Source organism: Cyphomyrmex costatus, unplaced genomic scaffold (assembly GCF_001594065.2).
Source record: "Cyphomyrmex costatus isolate MS0001 unplaced genomic scaffold, Ccosl1.0 scaffold33, whole genome shotgun sequence".
NCBI classification, from domain to species: Eukaryota; Metazoa; Arthropoda; class Insecta; order Hymenoptera; family Formicidae; genus Cyphomyrmex; species Cyphomyrmex costatus.
In genome coordinates, this window is record NW_017277450.1 from 1,583,012 (window position 1) to 1,609,083 (window position 26,072).

The following is a 26,072-nucleotide window of genomic DNA, read 5'->3' on the forward strand; positions in this document are numbered from 1 at the left end:
TTAATCCACTATACGTATTGTCGATCTGATTACTATCGGATTTAAGCAACGTGCTAGGGGAAGTTGTTCGAATTCCTTTTCCAATGCCTAAGGGAATTCACCCTATAGGGTGAAGTAAAGTAATTATTTATTTATTTACGTAATGTGATTTATCCGCTTACGGATAATCCTTACGATCTGAATGATGATTGAAAATATATAGTAATTGAAAAATTCAGAGAGAGAGAGAGAGAGAGAGAGATTAAACTTTCTACTTATCTTTTTGTAAAGTGAACATTTTTGAGAATAATATTAATGTCGGCATACAAACACACATATACACACATTTTATCATTTTACATATTTTTAAATTGTCAGAGTTTTATTTATACGATCGTTGATTCTAGACACTATTTAATCTTACGTTGTGAATGTATCTAATTCTATTTGGCTTACATTAGTTTTTTGCTACTCAGCTCCTATAAAAAAGTAGTCGGCATTCGAGTCGCCTCACCTATTAATTTATTCCAACAGCAGCGAAAAGACGAAGGGAGAAAAGGTAGAGTGACGACGGGTTGCAGCAAGTCCGTGTTTTCCAAAGGAAACTTTTCACTCTGCGTAGAAACATATAATTCACTTTTGCGTATGGACGGGATTTTTGTTGAAAGCCGTGCAAAAGCGCGAGGTAGTAGCCTGAGGTATTTCCCGTTCGAATTTTCAGTCCTAAAGAGAGCAAGCAGCGCCATGCAATATTTATATACTGCGAAACAGGAAATATATGTGTTAAAAATATCCATGGTCGTGTTCAGTATAGCTGCCGAACTTTTAAAATTTCATGCATTGCTTATAGCTGCGTATGTGGCCGCATTTTACGTTCGGTAAAGTATTTAATGACTCGGTGAATAATTACAAAGTCGCGTAATGTTCATAAATTCCACGCGATTCCACACTGTAAGTAACAACAAGAATAATAAATTGACTATCTGATAACATTCATGTATTCTTTTAAACGTTAGAATTGAATTTGCTATTTTAGAAAGAATAATAATATTGTAAGTTTATCTCTTAAAAAACGTCCAAAGTACTTTGATAGCAATGCAATTGCATCAGAGTATGTTGTTAAATATCCTTCAGTTTCATTATTTTTTATAATACATGTTCTATTTATTATTTCTTTAATTGTTAAGCTATTTTATATAAACTAGTATGTGAAAAGAAAATAACAAATAAAAATATTAAGATAAAAAAAAAGAATATTAGACGAAGAAAGACGAAAGGAAGCGCAGTAAATGTTTAAATTTTAGTTGAGAGCGTAGAAAAGAAAATAAAAGCGAATATAAATGTAAGAGAATTAGTGAGATAAAGCTGCTTGTAAACCAAGTCTGAATGGTAGATTACTTGACTAAACTATAAATAAATATGTTTACATCATTATACAAATTTGTGTACCTAAGTATATTAGAAAATATCTTTATAATAAATATGTGTGTTACAAGTCCATTTCTATCAATTTATGTTTTGTTTTACTAAATTGTTTTATTGGAAAATTGCTGCTTTTAAACGCGGCTATACCTATCTCTTATAAAGATCGTACAAATAACGCTTAAGGGAAAATTCCTGAGATCATTTAAAGACGAAAATCCTGATACATTTTTTAATGTAGGTAATAAATATCGATAATTAGAAATATCACTAATTTTATTATATTTTATATGTTACATCGACATAAATACGAAGCGACAGTTAGCTTTTGTTTTTAGGACTGCCTTGTACCACACCTGAATGCTCTTTTAGACGGCATGATTCACCGACTTTAAATGAGCTTATAATTGGAAAATTATTATAGCTTCAACATTTTAATATTAGAATTTTTGTCTTGAAATGATCTCAGGAATTTACCTTTAAGCGTTGTTACAGTCTGCGCAGTAGTGTTTTGACGCTGTAATATATATTAACGCCAACATTCTTGCGCGGAGCATGCCGATCCGGGTGCAGGAATTGTACCGCGTCACCCTGTCGCAATATACGCGGCGTTTCTTTTACGATGCACTTGCGGCGAACCACGTGCAGTGGCGCTGAATTTGCAACCTTGTTCGCGTCGTGTGTGCGGAGGTCAGAAACTATCAAAACTCAAAGTGCTCGAGAGGGTGAGAGAGGGAAGAGACGGAGAGAAACAGAGAATTATCCGGCAGCCCTTTTCGAGAAGTTTCCGAAGTCAAGGATAACTTTTGGCTCCGACCAACGAGGCGAACTCCCGAGAATATCGCGTCGTCGCGCTGCACAAACCGTTAATAACTATCCGCGTTGACGTGTGCCGGCCGACTTTGTGCATCGTCATTCGTTGGCCTGAGACGAACACTATGCACACCTGGCGGGTGAATGAGCCTCGCACATTCTCTTACAACGTAAATGAAGCGATGAAAACAGGCGAGCAACCGTGTTCTATCGCGAACGATCTTTATTTTTAAGTTTTATTCTTTTCGTGCACACAGAAAGAAATGTATGTGCGCAGTTTTGTTGAAGTATTAAAAAATTTAGCTATAAATACACAGACGTAAAAATAATTTGTGGAATTAATAAAATAATTATGTAGGACGCTTAAACTGGTTGAAGAGTATAGTTGTTGAATATTGAAACTTTTCACAGTATTGTTCGTCACATTAAAAGAAACGTCTTGTGATGTGTGATTTACAAAAACTTGTTTAGTTTTTCATTAAAAAATTTCGTTCTAATTAAAATTTGATTAGATTAATCAAATTTTGAATAAAATAAACATTTTTTATAAAAAAGTAAGAATGTTTTTGTAAATCACATATACAAAACATTCTCTCAATGCATGTTCGAGATATTTCAGCAAAATGTAGCATTCTTTTTTAAATTGATGCAATCTGAGAAGTATTAAAAAATAGATACAATATATTAAAAGTATTTTTCTAAATTTACCACGAAGTAAAGACCTTACTTTGTTCCAAAATATTTCTATTATATATATATATACACATGGCTTATCGTGTTAGGACTCGCCATGGCACGAAAGATTGGACGAAGCAAGGAACCAAGTATCCCCAATAGATAGGATCCATTTCTCTGTCGAATGCCGGGGTCTCCTTCGTTTCGCGATTTTACACTCACTCGGAACGTTTCCTCGAAAAATCGAACGACGCGAACGGGACGTTTCGCAATTGCGGACGGGACGACTCGGCCAAGTGGAATGGAGATGCAAAGCCGCTCTAGATACGTTTGGATAAGCTCGAAGGAGCCGCCTGCCGGTAGCGTTTATGCAAGTCGATTCCGCATCGGGGGGCGTCCTGGAGTGCCGGCAAACTAGGTCGTCGCCATGCGCCGCGTCGCGCCGCGCCGCGCCGGCCGATGGCACATGTCGGCTCACGTTTTTCCCTTGCATCCCTCTCGCGTATATAGCGCAGCCTGCCTCATCCCTTCGGCGTGATATTCCCCGTTCTCTCTTTTGATACAAAAGACTCGGATCTCGCCGACCGTATGACATTTTACGTATTCTTATATATATATATATATACGAGTATTCCTTCGCCTAAAGCGGACGACACGTGACGCTTTCTCTTAAGAGGATCGGAAGTTCGGAATTTGTTGAAATTGTTCTTGTTTTGTCGATTATTTTTAAAATCAATATTTTTTTAACTGTGCAGATATAAACATTCTTTCCCACAGTTAAAATATAAATGATAATGTAGTCCAAACTGGTCTACTTTATGTCGAAAACTATGTGTGTACTAATATGGAAAATTACAATTTTGTTATCGACTTTTACTTACACGTATAAAATAATCTAAGGACTAAGAATTACATGAACAAGTACGAGTAATGCTGAGTTCTTAGAATTAGGCTTATTGTTAGATATGAAAGATTAATTAGTTAGAAAATTTGTGTGCATGCGATATTGATGTAGTAATGTTTACTGTGTAGTGATGTGTCAATGACACATATAAATCGTAAATTCTATTAAATCGGTAAAACAGACTTTAGGAACTCCTTAATTGGTTTAAAAATCGAATTATTTTAGAGAAATCACAATCTAGATGTCCTCTTTTTCTCTCTCTTCCCCTTTGGATCTCGATTAACACGCTGAAACATCGTTATATAATAAAACAAAGTGAAATTGGATTGAGGTAGATTTTTTAATGAATATAAGAAACCGTTTGACAGTTTTATTTTACTTTATTTTACCTTTTATTTCACTTTTTATTAATAAAAGAGCGCATTTCGCTTATGCTCTTATTGCACTGTTTATATATAACAAAGCCGTCACATGTAACCTCGCTTCTTTCACACTTGACAACGTAAAAAAAGCGAATGCTTTTTGTAGGTAAACTCGAATAACCTGCCAATAAATGCGACTTGCCCTTTGTCGGACAACGGCGTTAGCTTTTTTATCTTCTTTACCCCATTTTAAAGTTGAAAAAAATAATGTTCAAGCTTTTGTGTGTGTTTGAGTTAATACGGCAGATTAATTCTGACATAAATCAAAGGAATTGTGAAGTGAAACAAAATCAAGAAAATGTGAAATGACATTATATAGTTAATATGACAATCGTAGATTCTTTTTTTTTTTCTATTCAAATGTAAATTGATGTATTTATTAAGAAATCTTTTTAACATTACGTAATTACATTCTTGTGTTTATTTACGGGCGGGAGGAGGTTGCGTTTGTCGGCTCGTCTCTCTTGATTTTATGCCTTGGTAATGCACTTCTTCGTGTTTCGCCTACGTTCTCTTCGTCAGCTCGCCGCTCGTACTTTCCTGCGGATGCAAATTAAGCGTTACAGTCAAGTAATTCCCTATCATCATAGCCGACCGAACAACAATGAAGGGTATTGCTTAATATGACATCGTACGCGAGGAGGCAATCGGTTACCTGGAAGTGACTCAGAATTTCGTAGTGACACTACGAGAAATCTAGGTCACGTTGGCGATTTACGTTTCTCGGTTGTGCTAAAGTAATTTTGAAACGCTTGTGTTATCTATGACCATGTTTCTTCTTAAAGAAAGTGACATCGTCTAAAATGACATCACGGATGTACTTACGCTGTTTCAATAGCGAAAAATATGAACTCGAGATAATCGTGTTAAAAACTGTTTTACTTGGATTCCTCATGCATATATATTTTTTCCAGCATTATCTTATAAAATGTTTGTTTTTTGTCGTTTATTTTATGAGGCTCTTATATTGCAAAAAGACCATAATTTACTTATAACAGAAAGAGATATTTTTTGTGACGCACGCCAAAGAAACATATATACCCTTGGGACTACTAAAGTTTTTGTTCTAGAAGAACTAAGAGAGAAAAGAGAGAATCAATTGACGCCTAGTATCATATACTTGTCTGAGATTAATATATCTAAAAATATATAAATGTATTTGAATAATTATATTCCAACAACTAACTTAGTTATTGTAATTGATTTTCTTCGTTGATACGTACTTATTTATGGAGCGGTTTTTTCTGTTTTTTTCTTAACATAATAATAATAATAAAAACTTTATTGAATGATATATACGGCTTACAGTTAATTAACATATGTACAATAGCACATGAAAAAATACTAAAAACATACAATGCCTGCAGCTAATAATAAGAGTTAATTTAACGTCTAATCTGAAATATTCTGAGTTTTAAAATTTTTTATGTATAAAAAATTGTAATATTTTAACTTATTGTTAGCCCAAATATGATACGATAATACGAATAGAACAAAAGTGCGAAGAATCGTGGAACATCAAATTATTCCAAGTCATTATAATATTAGGAAAGTGTTTCAGGGTCACAAGGACCCATATGTTCCAGTTCGGGTCAACTAATTGGAAGTTTTGTAGTCGTGGCACGGCATTTTGCGATATTTGATTTGATTAAGGATCCAAAGCTGTCAGCTTGCGTACCCAGCTGGATGGTTAATTAACTTCGAAATGCACATGTTAGAGTCCGCAAGAGTGTTTCTTTTTAACGTAGATGACGTTGTGGACGTGCTTTATTGAAATAAAGCACGTTGTTAAAATTCTCGCGATAATTTTTTCAATAAAGGAGAAGCTGGCGATACGTATACACTTGTTATGTGTTATCAGCGCCATGATCAGTAACAGCTTTAATAAAAACGCAATAAAAACACTTTTGCAAGTCACGCTTCTACATCGTGAATATGTCAAAATTAAGTGAATTATACACCAGCGGCATGACATTTCAAAATATGACCAGACTTCTCGTCGACGCCGAGAGACTGCAAAACTTAATTCAGGATTCATTCCCGCGTATACGTGATGGGAGATATTTGTTGTTCGATTCATAGCATTCCAATTGATGATTTCGCTAGTCGGGAATGGAAGAACGTGATGGAAACACGCTTTTAAATAGCAACTTCTGTAATTCGCGTTAGGCTCTTTGCATCATTATTACGCGCTGCTACGTGGAAAAGGTAGAGGTGTGGGCCGTAGATCTGTCGAGGATGACTTATCGCCACCATCGTCGGACTCCATCTGCGTCATCGCGATAGCAGCACATGAACAATTCGACGTATCACGACAATAAGTACACGATGTATCGCGTCGCGTTGCCGATTGCAACGAAGGAAGCGAAACGTAATCGATTATCGAAGTCGGATATTAGTAGGCGTAATTAATACACACTAGAATCACTCGGGCGATTATAAAAAGGAACATTTTACTTAGTCCGTCGGATATAAATGACTTTTTCATTACGTTCGTCGAGATTGAAAATAAAATGTTTATTTGATTTAAAAAGAAATAGAAGAAAGAAGGTGGTTAGAAATAGATAGGTACTCTCAATTTTTATATGTATACTCTTTAAGTAGTGTTTTTTTTTTTTTTTTGAGAAATATGTTGATATTAATTTTAACGCTTACACAAATTATTCCTGCGTATTTCTATTTCAAATACCGAAAGCACTTGGCTAAATAATGATCTTTATTATTTCTTTTTTTTAAATACACAACTTGATAAATATCTTTTTAAAGATGTTAAGGTACATATAAGAATCACTTTATAATTTTTGTATACACTGTAAAAAGAAGGGTTTAATTTTTCAATAAACACTATGTGTTTTGAATTTGAAATACATAATGCTTCAATCCAAACACATAGTGTTTTGTTTATTGAAATAGTTTAAAATTAAAACTCTTTAAGTGTTTTTTTAAAGGCGGAGATAAAAAACATTTTAATATCTTAAAATTAAACATTACTTTTCTGGGTGTATTGATACGAAAGTAATGAAACGATCTATCGTGTGCAGTATAGAACCAGAAAATCATTGTGTTGTGTATATGTTAAGCTTGGAATCCTTGAATATGGCTTTCAAATACAATTAAACTAAATTTGGAAACAATGTGTGTGTGTGTGTGTGTGTGTGTGTGTGTGTGTGTGTGTGTGTGTGTGTGTGTGTGTGTGTGTGTGTGTGTGTGTGTGTGTGTGTCTGATATGTAAAATTATGTCACGTATAAAGTTATTTATACGGGTATTCTATTCCCCTATTTCATAACTGTAACTTTTTTTGTTCTTCAGTTTTTTATAAATTGCATTCGCATTCTATATATACTTAATACCCGAAGATCTACAGTTTGTAATTGGTATCATTCTATAGTTAACAACTTTTATCAAAAGTAGTTACGTCATATGAACATCTGATTGTGTGTGAGTTATTTCAATAAAACAAAATGGTATTTCATAATCTCTTCCCTGCTATTTGATCGACAATATTTATGGAGATCTGCGGAAGGGTGAATTCTGATTTTATGCCGGGATACGTCATTCCCTCGACATCGAAATAAGCCCCGCCGCTAAATCGCTTGCCCTCGGGTTATATTGATATCTGGTTTGCTTTCGGAGACCTAATTTCGGGAACGAGGCCGAGTGATATAATGCGTCATGATTTCATCATCGTGGATTATCGAAATGCAAGAGTGGGAAGAGAAAATCTCCAGAATTGACGGTTGATGAAAGGGTAGGAGGACAAGGATGGGAGAGTGGCGAAAGTGATGCAACATGGAAAGAAAAGAGACAAAGTTGTGATGGCAGGGACGTTACAAAACTAGATTGGGATGGTAGGATGTTACAAAACTGGAAATTAGGGAAATTAGCGAAGTGTCAAGGAAATTGAAAACAGTAAAGGAAATTAAGGAAAAATCAAGAAATTTTGCAAATTTTTCTGGAAAATTAAAATTCTGGGTTTTAAAGAAATTTAATACATATCATACATATGCAGTTTTTGGAATATTTTCAACTTAACAATTAAGTGCAAGCAATTATGTCAGCGACGTTAATAGTAATTTACATTGCTATGTTAAATTGATTTGAATAAAATAATAAAATATTAACGCGGTTTCCAAATCGGGACGAAAATACAAAAAATTTCAAAATTTATTGAAAATATCAGAGAAAGAAGTTGTGAAATTTTCTGGAAATCAGGAAAAAGTTATAGCATTATAGGATAAGGTATGTGACATTTCTGGATGGGTAGGCAAGGTGGTCCAACCAGATCCTCCTCTTGGTCAAACAGGTGCACATGGAACCGCCATACGCCGTCCTGGCGTGTGCCGACTAACTATACGTTTTAATAATACATGGACGCGGTCCGTTCACGACCGACACGCACGCACACATTAACATAAACACAGGTCGCGCGCGCGCGCGATGGACACATCGATCGATACGCATGTACGAGCAACAACTGGCCATCGAACGTTTTCTGTCGAACTTGTCGTTTCGTAGCCCTCGTATAACTTTCAAGGCACTTTCTCGGAAAAGTTTGTGACAAAAAGAGTAACTAGAGCAAAAATGATTGCGTAAATAAAAATAATTCTGGACTAGCACACACACAACGTCGGAGTCTATTTTGAAAATAATTCTCGTTGCTGTTAGATTTATATTTGTCTTTTTTTTTTTCCACATCTGTGTACTCTAAAAATGTAACGAAATGTACGTAGAAATTGTTAATTTCGTTAGTTTTCCCGAATCTGTTTATTTTTATAACTCTGCATTCGCGTATTTAACGCTTTTATATTGGTAATCCAAGATAATTACGATGGCTATTACATCGCAATCGTTTCTGCGTCGTACAAACTTTATGAAATGCATGCATTCTACCGGTTTGAAAACACATTTATATAAAAATTCGGAGTTATCAAGCCATGTCATCAATTTGATGGGATTCACGTAGACAATTTGAATATTAAATGTTCCACAACCCCCGAGACTCACTTTAATTAACAGTCCGGTCGTAGCACAGGCCGGTGAATTTCAAAGTCCTTGGCATTTCGCTTTCGATGAAGCATATTTAACGTTTAGCGCGTCGTCTCCGATGCATATCGAATCGCGGAGCGTATCAATTCGTACGGCTGCATTAATTTCGCACCCTCGTGTGAGAGCGAGTCGTATAGGTGGAGGGAGGGTAATGAGGTAAGGGAAACCAAGTGGGCGCCTCAAGAATGCTTGAGGTGTGCGTCGAGCAGGCGGCAAACACGAGGAAAGACGAAGGCTCTTACTCGGTGTATCGGAGTGCCACTTGTGTACGATGCGCTCTCGTCGAGCGTGTTGCATTCGCGGCGCTCGCCGCGGTGTACACGAGGCCGACGACGACGACGACACGCCTCGGATTCGGTAGAAGCACTCCACCTCGACGAAGCGGCACGAGCGCGGGCCGCGTTACAACAATATTTGCGTCCACAGTAGTCGCTTTTTAAAGCGAGTGTGAGAACGCTCTCTCGTAATTATTGTTATCACCCATTCGCATCACGATGCATCGCGGCGCACCGTCGACTGGTGGTTATTCATTGTTCCTTCGCTTCGGCTCGTTCCGAGCGATGCATCATCGTCCCAGCGCGTGCAAAACGTTTTATCGTTACGAGGCGTCACGGCCTCTCTCCTCCCTCACGGCGATCGTTCTGAAAAAGCTCGGGTAATCGAAGTAACGAGCGGCACATAATTCAATGGTGGGAAGAAGGCGGACAGTCTTGTTTAGGAACAAGTTTCTTGCGGGTAGATAAGGAAACGCTATAAAAAGTGTATAAAATACAGTAGCAGTGTGAGATATAGAACGGAAAGCTTTGAGGGGCTGGAATACGATTAAAATCAACAATTTACAGAACTCATACTTTCCTTTATTGTTTACGATTTAAATTCTCTTGTAAAAGTATGAAAGTTTGGTGCGATTTGGATTCGTGAAAAGAGAGAAAATTTAAAAAATATTAATACAGAAAGCACAATATAAATTCCTGTCATTTTTTGCAAAAACTGTACACCTCTGATACATTCTTTAAAAAATCTATAGAAATTTATAATTTAAATTCATTTAAAAAGTTTACGTTTCTAGATTACAAGTTTATGTTTTCAGCTTATTATTGTCGTACAGATATAATACTGTTCTCGTAACGTAATCTGTTACATAAATAGTTGGTATAAATTGGAGCTAATTAAACAAGCAAGTGCCGATCATCGATGAATCTTGCGTCATTGAATGCATTAATTCGAGCCACGTTTAGTCATGTCGCAGCTCGGATTCCGCGATAAACTTCCGCTCCTCGTAAAAGCTGAAAGTGCAATGAAATACGAGAGTAAGATGTAAAAATCCCTGATAAATGTAGAAATCCCCAAGCCGGTATAAACAGTATGTCGATGCACTTTACGCGCAAACATTGAAAATATATTCTTTTATGCTTTACATAGCGAGTAGTGAGGAGGAGGAGATTAACAAAGATAATCATCGAAAGTTGTTCCATGGCTCCGATTCAATTATTGGTCTAACGTTCTCTGTTTTTAAAATTTGTATTAAAACAGTTGAGAAAGTCATTTAATATTTGTTCATTTATTTACTTCGAAGATGGATTAGTAATTAAGACCTTCCAATCGGAGGCTCGCACAGATATCCGGAATTACATTTTAAGAGATTTCTTTTATCCCCTTGTAGTATTTACCTTTGTGTATTTTACCTCGTGTACGACGGGCGCGCAAAATCGTCGATAAATTTCGGGGGAGAAAGGTTTCCCTTGGCAACCTAAACACGCATAAATCTCTCAATCGAGCTGAGTTCCCGCTGAAGTTTCCTCGTTTCCGAGGGGAGGGTTCTTCAACCCTGACGACAGTTCGAAGGCGCGCGATATTACGAACGATCACGTAGGCGCTTGGCATCAGCTTGTAGGGCCCCGACGCGGGCCTAAGAAAAGAGGGAGGGGTATACGTAACAAAGCCCTCGGTGCGTGCAGGTGAAGCCGACCGTCTGCTTGCCAAGCTGCGCGCGTTCGTGTTCGCGCAGGGGCCCCTCTCGTCGGCGCGTGTTCCGGGGCCCGTTTACCATACCACCGGCGCGCCACCCGGCAGCGAAGCAACAGCGGCAAGCAACAGCAAGAGCCAGGAGCAGGAGCAGCAGCAGCGGCGGTGGTGGCGGTAGTAAGCAGAAAATCGTGCCGCGATGATGCCATGCCGCTCGACTAGAAGGGGCCCCTTCGAGCCTCAGTCAACCGACGCGCGTCGCTTAGACCGTACACGTTGCAGTCGCGCCAGCGTGATTTAAATTTCTCTACCGCCGCAGTCGACTGTATCGCTGCAAAGTGTTGCCGAGAAGCTCGCGAACCAGTTCTGAACGGTCGGAATTTCAGCGCACGCAGAAAGATAGCACATTCTATTACTATAAGAAAAGTGATTATTTTGTCCCTTTTAAGTAAAATAGTTGTCTTTAACAAAGAATATTTTCTTGTATAATAATCTTGAAATATATATATTAAAAATTTGTGCACACAGAAAAATATTCTATTATTAAAAAAAAAAATTGATTATTCAATTTATTTCGTTCTTTTTTAAATAACGGTTGTTTGTTAAAAAGAGTATTTTCTTGATAATAAATTTATTTATTACCTATTTGAGTACATAATAATGAGTTTTTATAAAATTTTAATTTTATGAAAACACTCATTTTATTATGTACTCAAAAGAATAAATTTTTGGAGAATATTTTAAAATTGATTGAAGAGAAACGACTTTATGTAATAAGCAAATCAAATTTGTTTTAATTTGATAATTTTGTAATTGAGGTATTAAACTCACTAGAATTCAGAATACATTTTGAATAAAAATGCTTGTAATAAACTTATGATAGATTTACAGAAATATGAACTTTTGAAATACACACTCTCTTGAAACAAGTAATTACTTATACTTTCATATAGTATGTATGTTCTGCGTATACACGAAAAAACTTGGTCAAGTTCCATTAATTTCTACTTACAATTAGATTCGTCCTTATGTCGTGAGACCATATAACGACGCCAAGTCGACGAAGATTTCTAAGGTTGTATTATTATCGCGCGGATCGATTCGAACGAAGTCGAGTGTGAAATCCTTCCTCCTGGTGAGAACCTTTAACCGAAGGGGGGGGGGGGGGTTCACTCCGTTCCCCCTATTGATTGCGTAACACGCGATGAGAAAGTAACGTCGCGTGTCATCAAGCCCATCGTCGCTCGATGATATTTAAACCTGCGTCGACGAAGTGTTGACCGATTTGCAAGTTTACGCACTGTAATCAATCGTTTTTCGAGTGTGAAGTGTTCGACGGAGATACAGCCCTCCGAGGCTCAATTTGACGGAGTGCGTGGAGTACAACAATAGAGAGGAGATGCGCGGAACCGATGATCGTGCGTGTGCATGCTTGAATTAATCAACGTGCGTGTCATCGAGCTTGACGCTCATTTAAATTCTACTCGCCGTTGAAATGTTGATGAGGGGGTGGGAATTACGTGCAGACAAAGTTGTGCGCAGTATCGATTGGTGTTGAGTTTCAAAACAAGGTTCAACCGATGGCGCGTCCCTATTGGCTCGCGATGAAGTGTATCGCGTGACGTTCTTCATAAAGCGGACCGTTCTCTGCGCGCATATTTATCATTCGTTGTCGTCAGCGAGTTATCACTGTCTCATTAAAATTAGTTTCGTGTCGATCAATTGTACCGTCGTTGCGACGTTGACGAGAAATTACGAGGAAACCTGTGTCATCGATCGAAGCTCGGTTTCGAAACGAGGTCCCGCCAATATACTGGAGCACAAAGGCGGAGAATCTCTTCATGACTTTATAAACGAGAGGGCCGCATTCCGCGACGCCTCGTGGAGACGACGAACCAATATTACGATCTATATCACATCTCATCATGAAAAGCGAGAAATTTGTAATTAAGATTACCCGAACTTTGTGAAACGCGCGGTTCTCGTAAATAATCGTGCCGCGCATTAAATGAGTAAAATACCGAGTCACGCCACGTGCCGCAAAATCGATAATTTCAGAGCATCGCCGGAAGTTACCTTAGGGGGACAGCGATCTGAATTCACGGACACGGGGCGCTCGTTTTTCACGGCAGCTGATCCGTTCGCTCGATACGATCAGTCGCGTCAGCGAGAGTGCTGCGATCGGTGCCTCAGTGGAAGCCTCGACACGTATTTCTTCCTGAGAAGAAGCACTTGAACTAAAAAAAGAAGAGAAGAGGTCTGTTTTCTGCGATTCAACTCGTGTATGCTTTTTTGTCGGAACTTGAAGTGGAAAAATTGTATGAAAAACGTTTGATATTTAATATGAAAGAGAGTTCTAGTGCAGTTTAGTGCGAGAGTAAAAAAAATATACCTACAGTAAGTGTGAGAAACAGTTGGTACTGTGAGAAATGTATAAGTAAACACAAGAGTGAATGTCAACTTAGAGACTGTGTGGCTCAGTGATGACAGAGTGATGGTACAGTTTAGGGAAATTCAGAAAACGAGTTTTGGTTTGAATCGCGCTGCAGTGGCCTTAATATTTTTCTTATATTATCACTTACATATGGTACTTGGGACCTTTAAGGTTCTAGTGGGCAAAGGAAGAGAAGAAGAAGAAGAGGAGCACTTCGTGGGACGTGATCCCGCGCGCGTTCTTATTGACCGCCATCTACTGTCATCATTCACGTGCTCACGCATGCGTCGCCTCGGAACGTTGCTGGAATGACAATTACTTCCTTTCAGTAAGAACAATTAACATCGCTGGCCGACGAAGAGGAAACGGTGCCGAAGTGCTCGGACTGGTACACGTGTCGCTAGCGCACTCGTTTCTAAAGCGTCCCAAGAGGAGGACATACGTCGCGTGGCCGCAAAGTTTACCAAAGTGTGTACATAGGTGACCCCGAAGAGGAACCTTTATCCGGCTATAGTCAGCCGGGTCTGGGTCAGTCTCCCGCTCACGTGTGAGCAAGCCCCGAGGGGGCGTGTTGACGCTTCCGGCACGAAAACGTGGATCCACCCTCCGTCGACCTTGAACAACCCTTTCTTCTTTCACGCCCTGTGACGTGTGATACTTGATTGCTTAATCTCTATTTTTTTTTTCCTACGGCTGAAAGTTAATCCGAACTTCCTCAAGTTTTAACGAAACGCGCCGAAGGTCTTGGAGCCTCGCAATTTTGCGATCTTGAAAAATTCTTCACACGCCAGCACCTAACCCTTACGATAGGTTTCTTTGAGGGTGCCATGACGTGGATATTGAGCAGGCTCGCTGACTTTTATTAGAGCCTCGCGTTCACGGCTGGAATAGTTTTCGGTGGATCTTGATCAGACGTTTCGCGTACCCTTGAAGAAAACTTTTTGCCACTTTTTTTATCCGCGCGGCCTCGCGTGTGTGACGCGAGTTTGGATTCGTTTCTCGCGCGCGCGCGCGCGGATTTTCAATGTCCCCTGGATAATGTGAGCTTTGTATTTAAGCGCACTGAATGCTCGGCTTGTGCGGCGAGCGGACGTCGCCAGCCACTTCTCGCAATTTCCTGAGATAAAGCTGATTCCACCGTTGGTTCGGTGTATTGTGCGACGTAATAATAGGCTAAACGTAATCCATTTCGATAACAGAAAATATCTCTTGAAGATACAACTCTGTGTCATAACCCAGATTCGCAGACAGGATTGTGCGAATTTAATTCAAATCAATAATAAATTGTGCTCGTTTTACCAAATAAGAATGAGAAGGAAGAGAGGTCATTCATATGAAACGAGCTTCAAATTAAGTGAATACATTTATTAAATATAATATACGTATAAAGACTAGTGACAGAAAAGACGTTTTAATTTAATAACTTGGTTATTCTCAGCCGAATAATTAGATAATTGGCATCTAACATAACTAATAAAGATGCAAGTATAAAAAAGTAAAACGTTGAAACGAATGAGTGCAAGAAAGACACAACGGGTAAAATTTAATTCAGAATATGTTTTGTAATTGCGAAATTCAGCGATAAATAATTGAAGAATCAACGAGTTACTTCGACAATCCTGTGAATACATAGTCTTACGTGATCAGACGGAGTCTGGAAAGCAAACCTCACCAGGGATTCCTAAGCGTCAGAAGTCGCATCTCGATGCAGCATCTCCGACAACAACGTGCCGTCCGATGACTGCATTACTTTACGAGCGCGAATAACATGAGACAGAAACAACAACAGCAGCGATAACTCATGTTCAGCAGATTCAAGCTACTTCAGGGCGGTGTCAGCTACCTTCTGTTATCATCAGGTGCGCAACATCGAAGTTCGCTTTCTCGCTCTCTGTTTCTCTATTTGCTTGATCCAATCGATCGCGGCGCGACGACGACGACGGCGGTCGATGACTCACGGAGCTCGCCGGAGATAACTCGGACGATGAATTTACAGCGCATTGTTGCATCGGCGTGGCGCGCGCATTGCACGGGTTGCCCCGACGTCAACATTGTTACGCGCCTGGAGAACGCTGCAAATTTCGAATCTCGATGATCATCAGCACGTCCGCTGACAACGAGTTCCCCGCGTTTCTCAACCAGAGAAAGGGGTCGGTCGGCAATGATATAGATCGCGTCGAGGGGATAAATTTAACGTGTGAAATTATTTATACGAGTCGCATTGGTCGTCGCGGACTAGTCGCGTACGGAAAGAATGGTTTCGTTGAAATATCTAAGAATTTAATTAAATCCAGATCTGAAAATAATTTTGTTTGGACCATCCAAATATAACTATATAGGATGTTTAAATTGATTGCTGTAGAACAAAATGGTTGCGATTACTTAATTTAACTATAATTTAGGATAACTTTTTTAGGACAACTATATATTCACAATTGTTTTAACTGTACATAGTTAATTGTGCTATTGATAGCGCGCGCGCGGCTTGCATCTGGATCTTTAGTTTAATAAACATACGTTTTAGTTATTATTATCATTATATAAAGAATCAGTAAATTTAAGAAAATAGTTATTATATATTGCGATTATATTTACTGAATAAAAATTGTTTATATCATTTGTCATTTTTGCCTTGATATTTTACCATATCAATATTTAAAATGATCGTAATTTATAATATGATTTTTTTTTATGTTTGAAAGAACACCTACATATGGTTATTATTTTACTAACATTATAGCAGTAAAAAAGTAACTAAAAACAAAACTCATAATCATAATTATTTTACCACGCAATTATAGTTACAAATATCAAACATTTTTCTCTCATGCAGAATGTTAAAATTTTTGCAGCGTTTTCACAATGTTTAAGCGTTCCGTATAATTATTTAAATAGTCCAACAAAATTATCTGTATCTAACTAAATTTTTAGATATTTTAGCAAAACCGTTCTATGCGCTCAAAGTCGCAGAATGATATTCCATCTATATTTCTAAATAATATTAATTGACATCGAGAGAGAGAGATATACTCTCTGTCTTTTTTTCGTTTAAGCATTTTATATTTTATTTAGACATCAGGTGAGAATTACGGAGGCGTAAACTTTCACGTTAAGAGATTCACTTCATCCGGCTCAATTATTGACACACGTCTGCTAACAAGATACGCAACGGCCTCGTGATACTTTGGCGCTAATTATTTTCTGACATCGAGAGCGGTTATTGTGCGTTGCGTCACTGATTGATCGTAGTCATCCGTATACCGAGTCGACCGCTGGACTGCAACGCAACGAATATTGATAATTAGGCGGCGGAAGGTCGTCGGATAATTTCGTATCTATTGTTGAAATGACGGCCATGATGTCCGATGAATAATAAGTGCCCCGGTGTGTGCAATTATACAATCGTTTATTGACATTATAATCGAGTGTCTTCTGATCATGAATATAAATTATTCAACAAGCCTATAAAACAATATTTTTTTGTGTCACCTATAAAGAAAACATGTAGAAATGTGTAAAGAAAAAACCTGACAATTACTTTATGTTCCTTTGCCAAGGTTTATTTATTCATTTTTATGCAACATGAAGAAAAAATTATAATTTTTAATATTTAATGCTAATACGAAATCAAGTCTTTCAGTCTTACAAAAACTGCTTTAATGTCTTATAAAAAAACATGTGAAAATGTATAGAAGAAAAAAAGTGATAACTATCCGACGTATTTATTTATCAAGGTTTTTATTTAATATATACAGAGAAAAAGATTTGTTTGGGCTCGAGAATGTTATTTGTTTCATTAAAAAAAATTTAATTTTAAAAGAAACATTTTGTGTTTAATTTAAAAAATATTATTTTAATGAAAATATAATCACATTTTTAATTTTAACATCCATTTGGTTGGACTATTCCAATGCATTTTGTTTAATTTAAAGAAACTTTTCTCTGTGTATATTTTATGTAATATGGAAAAATAAATATTTTTTATTGTCTGCCAAAAATATGCAGAGATGTACAAAGAAAAAAGGACACTATAATTATCTAATGTATTTGTTTCTCAAGATTTATTCAATTTTATGTATATGTAAAAAACGATTTTGATAACATATCTAAAAATTTAGTTATTATACATAAAGATCTGTAAATAATTTCGTTAGATCATTAAAGTAAGAATCTCAAGTTTAATGAGTATAACATGTTGTAAATAGTTTTGTCATTCTAACAACTAGTTCGAACATTCTGAATAATTATTTTGATGGTCCAACAAAATTAAATTTTAGATCTGTATCTGGCTAAATTTTTAGACTTTACTTTATATAAAATCGTCTTTTCCATATAAAGAAAAAAAAAATTATAATTTTTAGTATATTTAATACAACATGAAATCCAGATCTTTCGGTCTCACACATAAAAGGAACCTCACTTCCTCTCGCCGGAATTATTTCCGGCTGCCGCAACAATTTCTTGCGTGGCTTCGTAATAACGTCGAAGCACGCGCTTTTACATTAGACAAGTGTGGTGGTAAAATGAGGGTGATAAAATACGGCGTCCTGTAACGACGGGTGGTGTGTGCGCGCCTCGGCTGGTCCGCCCTGTGTGTTCAGCCCTCTATATTTCGAATTTAACACCGTGCACTCTCCGCACTATTCGCTTTCATGCCGCAGACTCGTCCACAAGCTTCCCCGGAGTCCCTTTCCCATGACATGCGTTGTGTTCATGCGTGCACGTTGCGTGTACGTTATTGTTTACGCAATGCTGGTCGACCCGCGCGCTCTGCTATTCCACCTCTTCCTTTCTTCGTTACTTCCTCTGTTCCCCCTCTGTTGTGGTAGCAAGCAGGTCATCGAATTTCTAAAGGCGAATTTCTCGTATATGACAGACGGTCCCGAGTAAGACCACTGTGTGTGGAACAACAAACCGCTTCTTCATGCATCCATATTTTTATGTATCAATCTACCTGAATCTTTTTTCGCCTTGAACTTGTTAACCACTTCTTCTATTGAATTGCACGACGATTATAACCTTATCATGTGTTCATAGTTATTTTTCAATGTTTGTGGATGAAGTTATATAGACTTTTGAAGAAGTTGTCTCTCTCTCAAGAGAGTAGGTTTAACTTTTAAAAAATTAGAGAAGAGATTCTTAAAACTGAAGAAGAGAATAATAATAAGTTAATCTCTCTCTAAATTGTTTTAAGAATATAAAATAAGTAAAGGATCGAATAAATAAAGAATAGATAAAGAAAGGAACCAATAAGATCGAGATTAGCTCTTGTCAAATAATATATTAGGCTAGAAAGTATTTAGTAATATATATATATTTTTTTTTTATATGTACATTTTAAATACATCTTTTAATTATATAAATTGCGCGCCGCTTATTGTCGGTTTGAAATGCAATCATAAATTGAAGATGATAATAATATCACAATTACAACAAATCGATTTGATGATGATGATGGCTAGATCTTGGCGTCTAATAATTTTTGTATACGTAAATTTTAAACATAATTTTTAGTTATACATATAAACTACGCTTCGTTGGCTGTCAAATTTTAAAACAATCATAAATTGAAGCTGGAATAATAATGTCACAATTGATCGTCGATTTAATAATGATATTACTATCATTTTTAAAAATTGTAACAAATTTGCGAGAAATAGTATTGAGTTTGAAAAAAAAAAAATTTAACTGCACAAGATTGCCTTGAGTCTCTTTTGTTCTTCATGATAAGAGGGTTACAAACAAAGGAAGGAATACATTCGCATCAAGTTGACACGAATACTTAATCTACAATGTTTAATAATTTTTATTCGAATACATTAATCATTCGGAAACTCATTTTAACATAATGCACACGGTCGACCGATAATTAAACAGATGATAATTAATCTCTATCTATTTTGCTAATTGTGCCGTTCTTATTTTTTCTGTTGCAGAACGCCAGCATACCGCCATCAAACCACCTGCGTAAGTACATCGATCTAAAATTTTCATGTTAAACTTTTTCTTACATGGCTTCTTCGCATGAAGCTGCCATAAGTAACTTTATCTGTCCTCATTTTTAGTCGACCTTATTCAAAAGCACTTCTTTTTCGTTTAAAATATTTCGTATGCGTTGTGTGTGTGACAACGGAAGTATGTACTGATGGTTAATTACATATTCGAGTTGAGTAATAGTTGATCACTTTTGAGTACTCTCTAAATTTCTTGGAGTTAAATCTTACTCTAGAAGAGTTAAAATATTTTGCCACTAAAAAAAATAATGAAAAATCTACACTCTTGAATATGAGTGGCAGATTTTCATTCATTTTTAGGAATAAATTTTATTCCAAAACAGTCAAATCTCACTTAAAAAAAGAGAAAATCTGCCACTCTATTAAAAATGCAAATTTTTTTACTCTTTTTTAATAGTGGCAATATTTTTAGAGTAAGATTTCTGCAAGAAATTTAGAGATCGGTATTCTTTTTTTTCCCCCTGTCGACTAATTCGGTTTTTAATATTGTGTTTAAAGCCTATCCTATATATACTAACTTTTCCTCATATTCGATTATGATTGGTCAATTCTTATAATTGCAAACGTTTACGTAACTGTAGAATAGGCTTAAATCAGTAATTACATAAATGTGTATAATATTATTACATCAATGATGGGCGAACCGCGCCGATATGATGGAGTAATAAAAAAAAGAGCGACTGGATGCATCGGTAAACATACTGGTTACATTGTAAACCATAAAGTTTACTACGGAGGGGGGGCTCTTAATTAAACCGTGCAGCGCGCCGCAATTTTTCGGAACGTTGACTATTTTGTCAAATATTTTGTTTTCCACCGCGCGCATGCAAACACGTCGTCGCGCGGTCTCTAACTGTTTACTCTTACCAAGCAGTTTTAATCCGCGCAAAAAGAGTGCCGCGAGTATCCGCGCGACTCGGATAAATAAAATTACGGAAAGCAGAAGATGGCTGTGATTCGTAATCGATCGCTGTAACGTGTTTCGTTATCGGCGTATGTACGTAAAGAAAAAAAAAGAACAAACCGGAAATTCGCGAAGAATTGGGAAAGGAAATACACGTCGCGATGATGGAGGAAGGGAGTCCGGGCAACACACGTGGACGCCGCTAATAAAGATGTTTCGAAGTTTCTCTCATGTCATGGGTTTCTTGCTTTCGCGACGACGCGACGGTTGGTGGAACTTTCTTTCACTTCTCGTAGACGAAACACTTCGTACATTTTTATGACGGACTTACCAGGTCTTCTTACCCTATCGTTGCCCTTTTTCCGAGGTTCCCTGAAATTCCCTCGTGAACGTACGAATTTTTTGCGAGAAAAAGTCTCTGTTTTTGATGATGTAATATATCTCGCTAACTCGAATCGGGAAATCTGCTCAATAAATAAGTAGTAAATAACGATAAATGGATTACCTTATGTGTATCGATAAGAATTAAAAGCGATTTCTAGATTTACCTAATTTTTTAGCTACAGCTAATTACAGTTGACATTTTTAAACCCTTTTTGGATTTTTATTCAGTTTTTTACAGTTAATTAATCTTTCGTTGTCTAATTGGAACTTCAAAGACTGTGGCAAATTTATAAAATTGATGAATTATTCTACTTCAAATTCGGACACGAAAAAGCTGAAAAATAAAAAAAAATGCAAAATTATTAGATGAAATTATTATGTATTGGATGAAATCATTGTGTAAAATTGTATTCTTGAATATCAAAAGAATGTATATAAGGATTTTTTTCAACTTTTTTAGAGCGTCAAAAAGCTCTTTATTAAAAAATATATTCAAACACATCCAACGATAATTTGATTGAATTATGAAATCAGAGAAAAAACGTTGAACCACGGAGAGTCAATCGCAATTTTTTCAGTTAGAGTTGTATATAATTATAATATAAAAGATTGTAGCCTACTTTCGTTACCGCAGTTATAACGAATAGTTTAACAACAAAGAGTTCGTTCCCAAAGGCAAGGTAGCTTATCGTTTTTTATCTACATATTCTTTCTTTGTGCGATAATGCTATCTCGCGGGGATCTTGCAACACAGTGGGATAAATATGAAACGGACGAATGTGTCACTGCGAAAGTAAAAGTCGTGTTGAGAAATGGAGGGTTGTTCGTTGATTGCTCAACTTACTCTTTTTCTTTCTTTTAAGTAAAGTTTATTTTTAACAAAGAATATTTTCTTGATAATAATTTTAAAATACATATAGTTAATTACAAATTTTAGAAAAACTCAATGTAATTCCAAACAAGAATTTATTTTTTGAAGAATATTATGAAATTGATGGGAGAAGCAACTTTACATAATAAGCAAGTTGAATTTGTTTTAATTTAATAATTTTGAGATTGAAATATTAAATATTTTGAATTAACTTGTGATAAACTTATATGATAGATTTGCGGATATACGAATACTTTTGAAATATTTGATACAAGGAATTATTTATACTTGCATATATAATAATATGTACTTTTTATGTGTACACGATGTAGCAGCTCGGAAATTGAATTCATGGTAGATTTTTAGGGGACAGAAATTGGCAGCCAATTCGCGTGGCCGCGTTGCGTGTATAACACTCGTTCAGGGGTGTTTATGCGACCACCGCATGCGAGGAAAAGGGATTATCGAGCTGATGTAGAGGGATACGTCGTCCACTCTTTCTCTTTGGGACTTTGACCCCTTCTAACAATCCCCCGCGTATCACGTTCTTGTCCGATGAAAAAGTAGACCGTTAGCATTGTGATTCTAGACGCCTTTTCCTCCATGTTTTGTGTTCTTCTCGAACCGGAGTTTCGACTGATCTTTTATTTGTACGTGCCGTGTAGTTCCGGAAGGGGTGCATAATCGGCACTCTAAGCAAAAATTACTTAATCGCTCGCTGAATGTCGCGCCAGCTGACACGAAGAATTAAAAGCGTTAATTGATCCGTTAATACCTGGTGTTTTCTCTGACAACACAAGAATGAATTATCCTCGAGAATTAATCTCCAAATGAATTAATCAACGCGTTCCTTCAAAGGACACGGTTCCTTTGCGTTTGCGCCAACTCGCAGTCTTTTTCTAAAGGTCGATCTCAATATTCCTTCGTGGATGTCGTTCTCTCTTTTTCTCCGGTGCGTGATTGACGCGGGTAATTAAATTTCCCCGACTCATAAAAGTCAGAATAGGCCGCAAATGTATCAAGTACCATGAAAAATATGCGCTCATTTCATTTGCTTAGTTTGCAATATAACCAGAGCGTCGTACGTTATCAGACGAGAGCGGCCTGTGGCCTTGCGCGATCCGATAACGCGCTTAAGTCACATTTAAACGAGCTGATAACGAGTTTCGGTTCTTTGCGAACGTTTGATTTACAAAAGCGTGAACACATTTTTGCTATATGAGATATATCTCATATTTTTATAATTCTCGGTCTGTAATTCTTAATTCATATACACTGGAAAAAATATCTGGTTGCGTTAATTGGAATCTGGTTGAAAATAAACAAATCAAAATTTTCTGGTTGAATCCATATGTATAATTCTAGTTGAGATAACTAGAACTCTGATTAATATGATCAGAATCTTCAGGTTCGTTTATTTTCAACTAGAAATTTTTCTCAGCGTGTCCCTGCATTATTGACTTACATTCGTGACTTTCTTTATTTGTAAACATCGAATTCAGGGGTCTTAACTTTTAACTGCGTCGTGAATACTTTGCCACACTAACACTATCATTGGATCTGACAAATACTTAAAAATGCCTTATTTATTCAAATAGTTATTTTTATATATTTTTGTTAAATGGACATGTTTTATGTATTTGATAATGTATCTGAAATGTATCTGGAATATTTTTTTTTAGTCTTTTATTTATTATTCTATTGAAAATTAGTATACTATAAGGAGACAATATTGTACTAGTATATCATACGAAGATATACATTCACACACGGGAAAAAATTTATAAAAACAATTAAAAATTTTATTAATTAGTAAATTTATCTAGCCATAATATATAACCAATTTTCTACATATGTTAAAGTATCAAAAGTTGTATAACTGAATAAAATTATTATAATTATAGATAATTATATTTATTTTAATAGATTAGCAAATTTGTTATACATATAAAAGTAATATATTAATTAATATATAAAAGTAATTAATATATCAAAGATAACTTCTTACGAAAATCAAAGCAATATTTAAAGATCCAAATTTTTAATAAAACAAAATTAAGATGACACATTTGCTGCTGTAAGAAAGAAAACGTGTCACATTAACAATTTTTATTATTCATTTTATGAACGTATCTGATAGTTAGGAGAAAATACTGATAATTGCTTAATAATTTTATTGTTAAACTATCAAATCTTAATTATAAATAATATAGATGTTGAACTCACGTAAGCTGTAGCTTTACTGAACTCTATCTATTTTTTTTCTGTGACATACTATAGAAAAAAATTGTATCACTATCACCGTGCCTGTAACGAGACACGACGATACGACGGTAGTTAAAGCTAAAATGTTTTTTTAAGAATCGGGTCGTTTGACCTATTCTTATTGCATGAGGATCACGATTGCAAAACGGTTAATTAATAATTACTCTTCCCGTCCACGTTTACGTTCTGTCCGCCGATCACGCGCGAAATTTACGAGCGCGTCCGATCGCTCGATTATTTCGTGCCTCGTCGAGCGTCTTCTGGCGTACGGCCTGCACATTGTATATCGCGAATCACGATAACGGGTTATCGGGATACCTATCTGCGGTATGTGCGCGAGTTGCGGACGTAAGCAGCATCGTCGACATAGGAAACCGGCTACGCGCGCCGGAGATCCCTCGCTACAAGCTTTTCGCGTCCATATTTTGCTATTACCAGCAATGGCAGTGCTTCCCTTCGGAAATTTAGTCGGTTTATCCGTAGTTTCTTCAATGCGATACGCGTCAGCGAAGTTCAAATCGCACGATGAATTGTAATTTTTTGTCATGAGGTACGATAGGATCAAAGGAAACGTAAACGTATATACGAGAATGATAGTTAAATAGTAGTAAAATAATAAAATGAAAAATTTAATAATTAAGTAATAATTTTAATTATTTAAATACATAATATATTTTCCAAATTGAAAATTCGATAGTTTGTCTAAAATGTACATGAGTGTTGAGAGAACTACAAAGTCGAATCACGTTAAGAACGACAAGTTATGAATTGAGCTGTAAGGGATTTAAATTTTTGCATCGCAAATTTGAAAAATTTTTCTCGATAACAGAATGAAAATAACATTTACTCACTTTATTAACGAAGTAAAACGAGAGGAGAAGAAGTAAAGAATCAAAATTTATACATATCAGAGCACTTGAAATATTGTACAATACTTTATGGAATAACAATTTGTCCGATGGTCAAGAATTATAATCGCGATTTAATCAAGATTTATTTAAATATCTAATTAGACGTAATATGGTTTAGTTAAATGAGCATTACAATTAAAAATAGAATAACTTTTTTTTGTCTGTATGTGTACGCATCTATCAATTATAGGAATACTCAGAATTCTCCAAAATTTTTTTAATTTGGTTATATTTTGTATTAATATACATATATTAAATTTACATTATTATAATCAAATTACATTAGTTATACTCCTATGAGATAAATAATTATAAGAACAATAAACTGAAAGTCTGTATTTCTACTTCACTTTTATTACGCGCATTTATTTCTGAAATTTGATATAATGAACGTAACGTAAACTGTATAGTAAATACACACGATTATTGATAAAAGTGAGGTGTTAATACGCAAGATTTCTGTGAGCAATTCTTTGTATTTCCTTTTCTAGAACAAGGTTTTAAGGAAAACTATATCTAGAATGCTATGTGATTCTACCCCACCTACTCACTTAAAACTTAAAGAACAATTTATTGATTGGTTCTATAAACGCCCTTTTTGCTTGTACGTTCTGAGTTCCTCTTGCAGTTTATAATGTACTTACATCGATAGTACTTACAATGCGGGGCGCCACTAAGAGGGTGGGTGTCGAATAGCACCGCAGGGATCGCTGATCATTTTTCGCAATTCGATCGCATCGCGATGTGCGAACGGTGGAGACGTGTAATCGGAAGAAGCACATGCGCGTCGTCCGATCTTATCTCACGAGAGTAATGAGAGCTCGTGCTTCGCGCCTCAAATCGAAGATGTTGAACGGATAAACGGAGGCAGAGAAGATCGAAATGAAATAAAAGACGCACGTGTCGCGTCTGGCATCGCGACTTTCTCCGACAACTGCAACGGCGATGAAAAATTCGCTCTAGATTAGAATCGCCGTCAGAAAAGTTTAATGTTGCTCCGAGGAAACGCATCGCAGGTTACGATATACGAAGGACGTGTTTAAAGATTATTCGACACGCGAG

At 36.4% G+C, this 26,072-nt stretch overlaps 1 protein-coding gene across 2 annotated transcripts in view; it reads left to right on the top strand.

Moving 5' to 3' along the window:
• The window catches only part of lilli (AF4/FMR2 family member lilliputian), a 268,080-nt gene that overhangs the window by 219,595 nt on the left and 22,413 nt on the right, over positions 1–26,072 (top strand). For both annotated transcript variants that reach the window (XM_018542361.1, XM_018542362.1), the window contains exon 7: positions 19,598–19,628. In XM_018542361.1, coding sequence (XP_018397863.1) covers positions 19,598–19,628 — 31 coding nt within the window. The remainder of the gene's footprint in view (positions 1–19,597; positions 19,629–26,072) is intronic.